The sequence below is a fragment of the Panicum virgatum genome, chromosome 3K, assembly GCF_016808335.1.
Source record: "Panicum virgatum strain AP13 chromosome 3K, P.virgatum_v5, whole genome shotgun sequence".
NCBI classification, from domain to species: domain Eukaryota; kingdom Viridiplantae; phylum Streptophyta; class Magnoliopsida; order Poales; family Poaceae; genus Panicum; species Panicum virgatum.
This window is the reverse complement of record NC_053138.1, coordinates 31,042,921-31,054,287: the sequence shown is the minus strand read 5'-3', so window position 1 is coordinate 31,054,287 and position 11,367 is coordinate 31,042,921. Positions and strand designations below refer to the sequence as shown.

The 11,367-nt window shown below is 42.7% G+C and overlaps 1 protein-coding gene across 4 annotated transcripts; it reads right to left on the bottom strand.

Annotated features, from left to right (window-relative positions):
* Positions 1–1,533: 1,533 nt before the first annotated feature.
* On the bottom strand, positions 1,534–10,085 carry LOC120698947 (chaperone protein dnaJ 49-like). Of its 4 annotated transcripts, none has more exons than XR_005685126.1 (3): positions 9,939–10,085; positions 7,689–8,901; positions 1,534–1,891 (listed from the first exon to the last, which is right to left on the bottom strand). XR_005685126.1 is itself a non-coding variant. In XM_039982755.1 (3 exons), the coding sequence occupies exons 2-3, from the start codon at positions 5,977–5,979 to the stop codon at positions 1,815–1,817; spliced, it is 324 nt and encodes a 107-aa protein (XP_039838689.1). In that variant the 5' UTR covers positions 5,980–8,901; positions 9,939–10,000; the 3' UTR covers positions 1,534–1,814. The 4 variants fall into 4 exon arrangements, 3 of the variants coding, with proteins under 3 accessions (XP_039838689.1, XP_039838686.1, XP_039838688.1); XM_039982755.1 differs by having other exon boundaries at positions 5,733–8,901; positions 9,939–10,000; XM_039982752.1 differs by lacking the exon at positions 1,534–1,891 and having other exon boundaries at positions 7,317–8,901.
* Positions 10,086–11,367: the final 1,282 nt, after the last annotated feature.

The following is an 11,367-nucleotide window of genomic DNA, read 5'->3' as shown; positions in this document are numbered from 1 at the left end:
GAACCAGCAGAGTCCGTGCAGGTGCAGACTGAAGATGCCACGCACAGAGAGATGCTAACACGGAGACTGGCAGGGCAGGCAAACTAACAGGCTCTGACATGTGAGCCAACGATGGTCATCGAGACCTTCCACATGAATGTGAATGCGAGGTCACTTGCCAGGCCAGGCATGGCCGCATCATGGGCGACGCCCCTGCTTTGTTGAATTGGAACCCTCTTCTGAAAGCTCCAACGGCGCGAGTTCCCTGGACGCGACGGCACCCGGATCATCATGAGGATGGAGCAGTAGCAAATGAAGGCACATGGCGACGGGATGGTAGTAGCAGCTTCAAATCACTAGCGGCGACATACAATTATACAAAGTCATCAGGTGTAGGCCATCTTGGGTCTTGGCTAATTGCTGGCCGGGCCGAGAGTCTGAGAGCCATGACACAAACCATGGGACCTGCAAAGGATGCCCACGGAGAACTGAAATTCTGATGACAACGAGCCACACCAGCGATGCATCGTTCAGCAGAATTTGTCTGCAAAATCTGAATGTGCTTAAATTTTTTCTGAAGCTTTAGGGAATTACATATTCTATACCTATTTCTAAATTTGTATCATTGACATGTGGTTCTTAGTCAATCCCATATACGAGTCGGTCCAGCCCTCCATCTATGATTCGATCACAGGTGGTTCTTAGTCCATCCCGTATACGAGTCGGTCCAACCCTCCATCCATGATTCGATCACATAGATTCCTACAAATTGACATATACGTATTCGATATTTATATCATTTTCTCCGCAGCAACGCTCGGACATATTTGTCTAATAATCTGTGCATGCAAATAGTAGAGTTCCAGAGCCGAATGATCTAATAAATGCCTTGTTTGGTTCCCTAGTACTAATATTAAATGAAGGCAGTTTGTAAAACTAACTCCACAATCCCGGTGCTACTTCACGAGAGGAATCTAATGCGGCCTTTGGCCGTGTGATTAGATAATGGTTATTGTAGCATCATTGTAGCTAATCATTGATTAATTATCGTCATTAGATTCATCGCGAAAAGTTACACCCATTCCTAAAAAGGTTTTACAAATAGACTTCATTTAGTACTCCATACATGTAAAATTCTTTTCTCGGGCTTGCGTAAACTGGGAAACCAAACAGAGCCAAAGAAGCATACATTCAGCGTCTCACGCTGGCCTACGGTCCTTGTCAGCGAGTCCAACCGTGCAAAAGCTATGCGTGGAAGGCAGCGTATAGATCTAAACCGTAGGCGACAGATGCCCATAGGCAGGACGAGACGAATCTGCAGATGCATACAAAAGCATTGTCCTTTGGATGGATGGTGGCACGTTGAGTCAGGGACTCCGTGATATGCCTGCCTCCTTGGCCATCCTCTCAACGTCCGGCCCGAGGACGCAACGGAACGAACACCCGCATTTCCCGTGTCTCCTCCAGCCTCTCGAGCCTTTTGGAACAGGACACGAACAATGACCAAACCCACGACAGGTCCGAGACTAAAGTCCAAACGCTCCAGCAAATTTCTTTCCCAGAATTCCGCCACCAGACAGTAAAATTTCAAAATCTCAGCGGTTGTTTACTTGCTTTCAAGTTCAGATGACTAGCTTACATCAACAGCACCATACCTTAGCGCGGTGTGATGCTCTCGACAGAAATGCAAAAGGAAAAGGTGTGAAGCTATTCAGTCCAACAGTAATACAACAAACAATCTATAAGCAGCCGATGCAAAACTGTTTTTATTATCCCTAGAAGCCTGAAGATGGGCGAGTTTCTGCAATAATGCTTGTACAGTCTAGTGCGTTCCCCTATTTCAACTTTGACAGGATTTCCTCGGAAGGAACCTCCAGTGTAGCTCCAGCATGTACGCTCTCAGGCTTCACAACTGCAAAGTCAATTGTACAAGTTATGATAATCGAATGAACAGCTCCAAATGCGAGTAAAACAAAAGGTTAAAGGACAGCAAATGTAAACATGAAAGCGAGAATAAAAAAATTTGAGCTCTAGACGGTACTGCCTACACCATTCCAATACAATCAGATCTAGTTTTTAAGGATGGACATCAAATATAATCAAGCGTTATTTCAGTAGACAGCATAAACTGAAACAAATTGAAAGACTGTTTTAGCAAACAATAAAGCTGTCTGTGGTAGAGTTCTCCTTCTATAGACAAGCTAATTCTACATCGATGCTGTGACACAAGTCCAGGTTTTCATTATTAGTCCCCCCTGCAATGGCATGGTGGTGAGCATGAGGTGCAGCCTGGACCACCTGGGATCAGATACAACAAGCAGTACCAATGTCTAACGGATTGCTCGTTTACTACAGCCAAAATAGGGCCAAGGAATACGATGTATATCCATCAATAGATCTTGGACTGTTCATCTTCAATACTTAATGCACCTATTGCATATTTGGAGACCAGCGTTACAAACTCCAGACTGACACCCACACATTTGTGACATAAAATTTACAGTATCTCATTTGTCACCAGAATAAATAGTACACTCATTGGAAAAAGAAGTGAGTTGTATTTAGGGTAGACAGGCCAACACTAGATTGAAAAACTTGATCTGCTTTTACTCACATATCTTTATATTGTTTCAGACAATAAAAAAAATGATTACATGCTCAAAGTCCTTCCTAATGCCACCCCCCCCCCCCCCCCCCCCAAAAAAAAGCACGAGCCCAGGTAAGCCCTAGAGCAAATTGTTTGATTCATTAAAATCCCTTCATACTGGGTCACTTTGCATTGAATGGATTTTTCCTAACAAAATGAATGTTCAAAGTTCATAAAACATCAAATGTTTCAAGTACATAGGCATCTTTTGTTCAAATATGCAAGTGTGTTCCCTGCGCTAACTAATTTTTCAAGGATAATAAAACTAGTCAAATCTTCTATCTTGAGATATACAAGATTTATAGTATAGCAAGTATTTATCCTAATCAAGGAATCAAATAATTATCAATTTATTATGCAAATCATGTATAGAATAACTGCAATAGAGCTGACACTCTGATCTTCAGCTATGAACACAATATTTCTCTGGTCCATATAACTATAGTAGTTTTGCTATACTACAGTGTTCAACTAAGCAACTCAATTAATAAGTTCTCTATAAATGTTATTGCCAAGTTATCAGCCACTAATTGGTTCTCTTCATTTGCAAATGAAAACCCTATTTCCTCTTTTCCTCTGTAGGATAAAATCTTTCAATATAACAATGGTGTCAAAACTAAAAGACGTATGCAAGTCCTTGCAAAGTAACAAGATATATCCGAAAATGGGACTGGGTTCTACAGGGGAAACAAATCTTATGTTATTGTGGGGTATTCTGGTAGTGACATTTTTATTAGGAAGATGAAAAGGGTACTTCAAACAATTATGTGACAAAATGTTGAATTACTTGAACTTTTGAATTAAGACTAATGACATGTTTTAAATCATAAAAAAGGTCTGCAAGAATCCTTTCCAGGGAAACTTTCATTAAGCCAATTGTTACATTTTGCACATCGAAGCCCAAAGGATTAGTTTGTTACATGGCTCCCAGAGAAACTCTCAGTGGTTACTTGTTGGTTGGTGAATTAGTTTGTGCATGATGTCTCCATGGCACTTGTCCACTCAGCACTCACTTTAGGTCAACAATTGGGGAGTCACTAATTACATCATTCAAGAATCAGTTCAGGAGCATATAAGGAAATGATCTGTCTGTACTTTCAACTTTTCAAGCCCACGTACAGTCGGTGAGTAGCAAGTATCTTAGCTACTAAGATCATGATTTGCCACGTGTATGATAACTGAACTAGTTCATACACATCAACAGCTTCTCACACAGCACTACAGCCGTTGTTGCGTATGAGAAGCTGCTGTACTCTGTTTGAAGGACAGGATTAACAGGCATGGAACTTTGAAACATATATTACAAACACAGAGCAAAGTAAGACAGAGTTGGTTACTGCAAACACTCCATACTTGGGGTCAGTTTACAGCTTCCACATAGCACGGTATACCTACAAAGGTAACTCACTGAATTGCTTAATCATGTTTTTTTCAGTGCCAAATTTATGCTTCATTGCAATTGATCTAACTAATAATAGTATTAACCTGAAGCACAATTATAAAAAAAATGATCAAGCTTAGGCACCTTAAGCCCTGCTTTCTTCTTTTGTAAAGTGACACAAGCCAAACCTTTTACAAAAGCAAAGTCACAACTGTCCGTTACATCTTTATGTCTATGTCATTTCACACTCCATAGCTCTAAGCTCTAAATATGCCAAATTACTTAGGTGTTTGGCCTAAGATTATGTTTCCCCTGGTATTAGTGTTTACTGCTCAGATAAACATGGCCAAGGTTGTGTAAACAACACATAAGTTCAAATCTAGCACAAACGAAATTAACTGGCCAGAACTGAACCAATTCAGAATATGGCATAGGGAACTTCAATCTAGACAAATGGAGCCACCCATGTATTGTGAGTGAAATACTGGGACTACTGTAATGCAGGCGATACATATAGAATTTCAGAGTTCTCTGCAATTACTCAAGCAACCATTTTACTAAAAGTTGTTTGTGAAGACACCAAAGGAGCTAGGCTTCTGTTTTGTGCTGGTTCAGTGAATGTTGCAAGAGGCACAACAAAATTTGCATAAAATAGGACCAAGCCTGTTTGTGCTCAAATACCGAGCAAATCCTAATCCAATAATCTCTACTCAAAATTCATTACATACCATGGTAAAAGTGCCAGCACATTTAAAAATTGATAAGTAATGGTACTCTCCTTTTTAACAATTTTGCTAATACGTCAAAAATTGTATGAAGTCACCAAAGGAGCTAAGCTTCTGGATTTTGTGTGGGGGCAGTGAAAGTTTCTGTATGAAAGTTGCAACAGACACAACAAAATTTGTGTAACTTACAACCAAGAACCAACTAATCTTGTTTGTGTTCTAATACCTCTAGCAATTCCGAATCTGAGAGGCCAACACTCTTGTGGTGTAATGATAAGCTCCCAAGTTGAGGGAGACAACAACAAGGGTACAAATCCTGGTGGCACCCCAAAATCCCCTCGCCGCCTCGCCGGCAACCCAAAAAAATAGTGGCAGGGTGCTGGCCTGTGGCACCTGTGGTTGGTTGGGGCCATCCTACCAGAGGGTAGTTGCAGTCATCAACTCAGTGGCCCGTGGTCAGCCCAGGTTACGGTAAGGCCCTATAGGGTGAAGCCGTGGTTCGGGGGTTTTCTCGGTTGACTTGGCTGAGGTTTCTTCTCAGTTGTAATGCCGCGCGGGCAGTCTTTCCCTCGCCGATCGAGGGTCTTGCTTTTAATCCTAATCTGAGAGTCTCTACTCAGGATTCATACATCCCCCAGTGAAGTGCCAGCGCAATGCAAAAATAGCGAGTTCAATAGGCACTCTCCTCGTTAACAATTTGGCTCCTTGCAGCCTTAAAAGTTTACTAAGCTCACGAGTGTTACAGAAACCATTATGCAGACATAAGAAATGCTGTAATTCATCAAGACAAATGCAGCAGATTATCTTGTATACTAACTAGCGTAAAGATCCACGGACTGAATCCAGCACCCTCCTGCTCCTGGCATCTATTCTATTTAACTCCAATTTGCACCTACTCAGAACCAAACGCCAATTTTCCGAACTAACCGAAGCCCTGGTCCCTAGATCACGAGCAGCTAGAGCGGGGGAGCCGTGACTGGTGAGCAGAATCGAATCGTACCGAAGGACCCGGAGGGCGCGCGCGTGGCCTGAACTATCATGTGGGTGATGAAGTGCGCGGCCTCGCGGGCGTCGGCGAGGGCGCGCGCCGCCTCGTCGGAGCCCGGGGCGAGGCCGCGGTGGTCCTCGAAGCGGCGCCGGATCTCCACCGCCGACTCCTGCAGCATCAGCTTGTCGCCCGCGAAAGTCCGCCGCGCCGCCCGCAGCACCGCCCGGTAGGCAGCTAGCCCTTCCGCCGCCGCCGCCATTTTTCGCGAGGGGAGCCTCTGGGCCGCGCTGTCTGGTGCCGTGATGGTAATAGAGTCGGCGGCTTCTTGGAACACCCACGCCGACTACTGCCTGAATAAAGGACCCTTTTTTTGCGAGTTAGTACCTGAATAAGGACTTTCTTGCAACATTAATTTTTTTAAACTAATTCTAGAAAAGGACATTTGCAAAAGTAAAAAATTTATAGTTTCAAGGAGAACATAAAGAGATTTGCAAGTAAACATTGGAAAAGTGCACACACATCCATATCAACTCTATGATTATACATTATGAAGTTCGATGGTGGAGTAATACTGATTATTCGAGAATATAAAGGGCTAGAGTGAAGTGTTCCCCTAAGCTTTCATAGTTTCATGGCAAGGCTATAGAAAGCAATAGTCAATATATGTAGATAAATTATCTTCGATGATGTCAAATCCTACTAGCATTTTGATTGATGGTGTGATGCAGCATTCGATGATAGGAGTCTTGATCCTCAACCAAAGCGTGTTTGTTTCCACACATGAGGTAATTAATCGGCCGACTGTTGATACGCAAATGATAGTTCCCAAAAAACAGTTCGACAGCGCATTATCAGAAGCATAGAAGTATGACAACTATTCCACGTTTCCATTTGCCTTTAAAGGGGTTTGCTCTCCAGTTAAGTGGAGGCATGGTGGCTTTCCAATCACAGATATCTGGACAAGAATTCACATCCATTAACAAGTCCTGGGAGGCAAGTGACGGGTGGTAACTGGTAATTGAGGGTCTGATTGGATGAGCTAAAATTTAGTTCTAAATTTAGTGGTGCTAAATTTTAGCACCACTTGTACCTCTACTAAAGTTTTTAATTCTTGACTAAAGCTAGCCCATCTTATTAGCACTCCTGTTTGGACGAGCTAGTACTAAAATTTAGCACTTATGGATATTAGCACTTGAATCCAAACACCATCTGATTCAGACGAATATTATGGGCTGCATCAGCATGAACACGCATAGCGGAACTTCAATCTAGCTGGTCGCCAGCCACCGTATCTCTCCATGTAGTAAACAAGGCATGCATGCTGTGGCTTACTGCTTCACGACTCGTAAATCGCAACATATAGCAGTAGAATATTGCTATAACATGTAGCACCATTTTCCAGTTATCGGCTTTGTGTCGTCTCACAAACAGATGGACTACAAACCATACAGCTCTTTTTTTAAAAGAAAAAAAGATTGCCGTGCTACGCCTGCATCATCCAACAAAGGTGCAAGAAAACAAGACCTGTGTGAGACATATTCCAGAGGGACCAAACTTTAGTTAAGTTACTTGACATAATATCAACTGAACAGATCAATCAACTTCTCCGTGAAATGACAATCACGCATACGAGTTGCGTAACGATACAGAGGAACTATTAGATCACACGAACTGCTCAGGTTTTAAACTGTTCCACCTAGTCTACATCAGCATTATGCTTCCTAGAATCTAGGCAGTCAAAGCAACCAGCCTGAGCTCTACTCAAACACTATTTGTACAATTGTATTAAACTCTTTCCCTAAGTTGAAACATCATAATAAAAGCCAACAGGTAGCTTACCTTCTGTACAAATCCTGGCTATACATTGAGGCTATGAGAAAACTCAGAAATATTTACTTGGATTTACAAATGAGAACACACGTCAACCACCTTATTTGAATTGTGTTCAGGAAAAATAATGGATATTACCTGTGAAGACGAGTGATATTCGTCCAAGGATGAAAATGACAGACCAAACTAATCACATATGCACAATTTATGGTACAGATAGGTTCCTTAGCCTGTCACAGTTAGGGGTAGGGTAGTCCTTAGCCCATTGACGTCGTTGACGTTCCATATGGCAATATCTTCCAAGCAGATTCTTATAGTCCTTAAAAACATACTGCTCAAGAATTTCTCTAGATTGACTCCCCTGTGGAAACTTCTGATCAAAATCTTGTTTGCTAACAAAGTACTCCACTCCATGCTTTTGAGTGACCTTTGATAAGGGGAAGTAATAGGTCTTCTGCAGGGAATACTCAGGCCGCTGCACCGGAATGAATGCAAGTGAAACAATAATCAATACCACTGCAAGGTGCATTAACACAGTTAAGTTTATGCCAGAACCACCCTGTACTGTATGCTCCCTTCTCTGTTGCTGTTGCCTAACTGTTCCCCTTGCTCTGTAGGTATTCCGGGCACGAAACAAATTATCATGGGTGCCATAAAAGAAGGACCTGAATATCTCATCTGGATCAAAATCTTCTTCGTAGTTATAGAAGCCACTTCTTGCTTGCGTCCTCCGCCTGGCCATTCCCTGCCTCATGGCATTGGGATATTGCTCATTAGACTCATGGTCCTCAATGGTTCCTGTATGATCATAAGTCTTCCGCGACTGATCATTGCTTAGGCACTTGAACGCCTTGCTTACTAACTTGAACGCATCCTCTGCCCCAGGAGCCTTATTCTTGTCAGGATGAACCTTCAGTGATAATCTCCTGTAGGCCTTCCTAATTTCCTCCACAGAGCATCTCCTCTCTACTCCAAGAACTGCATAATAATCCTTCTTTTTCCTGATATCCTGAACCACTCTAATATTCTCCTCAGTGCAGACCTGATCAACATTAACATGAGCAACTGATTCTTTTGGTGTTTTGGGGTTTTCACAAGCTTGACCTCTTCCTGTTTTGCCTTGGCAAGTAGCACCGTTCAGGATATCAAACTTCTCAGCTGGGTTCAACAAATCATCAAGTGGAACACTAGGGTCCAATCTTTGAGCAATTCTGACTAATTTTTCTGCGCGCTGCCTATCCCCAGATGCAAATGCAGATTTTGCAAGCTTGATAGATCTCAAGGCTTCGTCCTTGTTCCCATCCATGAGCCCAGCTCTGGACAAAATTGATGAAAATGCCCACCTGATTACCTATGAAACAAGAATGCAATTTCATAGGGCAGCTGAAAGATGTATAAATTGTTACAAGCATTAACAAAACAAATTATCATCTAATAATAATAGTTAACTGTAAAAAATCCTCTAATTGCAATGAGACGAACTGATATCTAAATCTCAGCCCCAAAATTCAGTAGACACAAAGAAGTGACCAGGCTAAAAATACAAAATCATCATAGTGCTAAAAAAAACTGGCAGATCTTCTACAACAGGCCAATAGCAGATAGTCACCCGAATTATGTATGACCTAACAAAACAGAGGGCACCACTGATGAATTCAGGACCACACCAATTGAAGGACATGTCCTGGGCTCATGAATAAACCAACAGACAAAGACCAAATGCATTTATCAAGTGATTCAGTAGCAATAACGTATTTTCCCCTTCAAAGAGGAAAACCTGATTATTTTGAAAGAGACAAGTAAATCATTATGCAAATTTGCAACCTTGCCGGATCTAAATAACTACAAAGGGGGTACTAAACAAGCGTACAAGTCTTAAGCCAACAAGAAATAGAAAAAATAGTGGAATGTATCAAGCAAGCAAATAAGGATGAAAAATAAACTCTCAGCCATCATGAGGGAAAAAAAAAGAACAAGTTACATTTACGCCTCCAATTCTCCACGAAGTTAACAACCACATGGATCGATGAGGACTACATATCTAACTAGTGAATATCTGCGCCAACCACGATTACCAATCACGCACACAAACAACGCATCCACAGTTTTGCTACCTAGAATTAACCTCAAAATTTCATTCCCACGCGACCCTGACCGACACCAACCAGCCACGAATCGTCACTCAGCATCATCTAACAGTACCTAAGCAAACAAGAAACGGGCGGCGCTAGCTATCCTCTCAAACCTAAACAGCACGATCTGACCACTGTCATGGAGAGATCTCCAAAGTCTCACCGAGAGGAACAGAGTGCAGTGGCCGAATCCAAGCGAAAACTAGCAAATTCAAAGCTGAGGCTGATTTGAGAGCGCTCGATCGGAGGACCTTACCAGAAAAGAGAGGCTAGGCGAGGAAGACCAGGCAGCCACCACCAGAGGAGGTGAAGGAAGATGTCGGAGACGACACGGCGATGGGCGCTGCACTTTTCGGCTGAACCCCTCGGATTTTCCATATTTCACGCCCTTAACTCTGGCAGGCTTGTATCAGTTTTTGCTTACAGCCAGGTCCGGCCGGCCCAGCCCAGAAGAGATTGACAAATGAATCTCAAAGCAAAATATCCCTATGTAATCCTAAATTTTGAACCTCTCGCTCCGCGCCTGCTGTCTACCTGCCGGCGTTCGGTGCTTCTCGACTCGAGACAGCCCTCGCCGCCATCGAGGCAATGCAGGTGAGACGATGCAAACCTCTGTCCATCTCGAGTGCCGTAATCTCCCATCGAGTTCCGGTACGCAATTATATATGTTCCACATATAGCAGTGGTTGATTTTGCAAAATAAAATTTTTAGGAGGCTTGTTGTCCGAAATTTGAAAACTTGGGCAAGATTATTTGCTCCAGTAGAATTAAGTACTTATGGCGCCTAGGATTGTTAGATGCTCCTCCAGTATGATAGACGGCAAATCTCTAACGGTTTGCTTGGGTGATTCAATATCTTTGTTGTAGGAACGATGATCCACGCGACAGGCGCTTGTTTTATGTGGGCATAGGTTGAAAAGCTGAATCGGTCATTGAACCAGTGAGGTCCGACCAGTAGGTCAACCAGTTGAACCGCAATTTAATAACATTATATTTCGTGTATATTCACTTGACTCATTAGTGAGTTGTGCATGTGATGGTTAGGTTAGGTTAGGTGGATCTATCCTTGGAGGTTAGGGATGGATTCCCATGCCTCCACCATTTTCATCTAGTTCTTTTTGAAGTTTTACTCTTTGAGACTTTGTATGTGTGTATCTGGCTCACTTGTAATCCAATATCACACAAAATTAGCTTCTTCGCTCTGTTCTCTTTCCTAGAACCGATCTTTTAGGTGAGCTGAACCGGCTAGACCGTCGGTTCCTAGTTTTTTTGGTTGAACCCGTGGTCTGGTCCTACTTTTTTTTTGTTCAATAGGACAATCTCCCCGACTTGGTTTCCAATTTTTTTGGTTCAACCATTGGTTGTGTTTGGGTTTTTACGGTGGTCCCCAACTTTCAAATTGGACTAGCCGGCTTATATACACGGCGTGGAGCCTTTCATGGACAAAGTAAATCGAGGAAGTTTGGGGGTTGTCACAAGAGATCATGAATGGTGGACCACTACGCGTGAGCATCTACCAAAGCAAGATAGGAAGTGTCTTAATTCTCTGGTAATCTTAATGTCTTGGATCATCTGTCTGGAAAGAAATAGGAGAACTCATGTTGCCACCGGATATCTAAACCCGTTGCCCAAATCCACATCCATGACAAACGAGTAGGGTATGGATATACCCATCTTAAACAGGT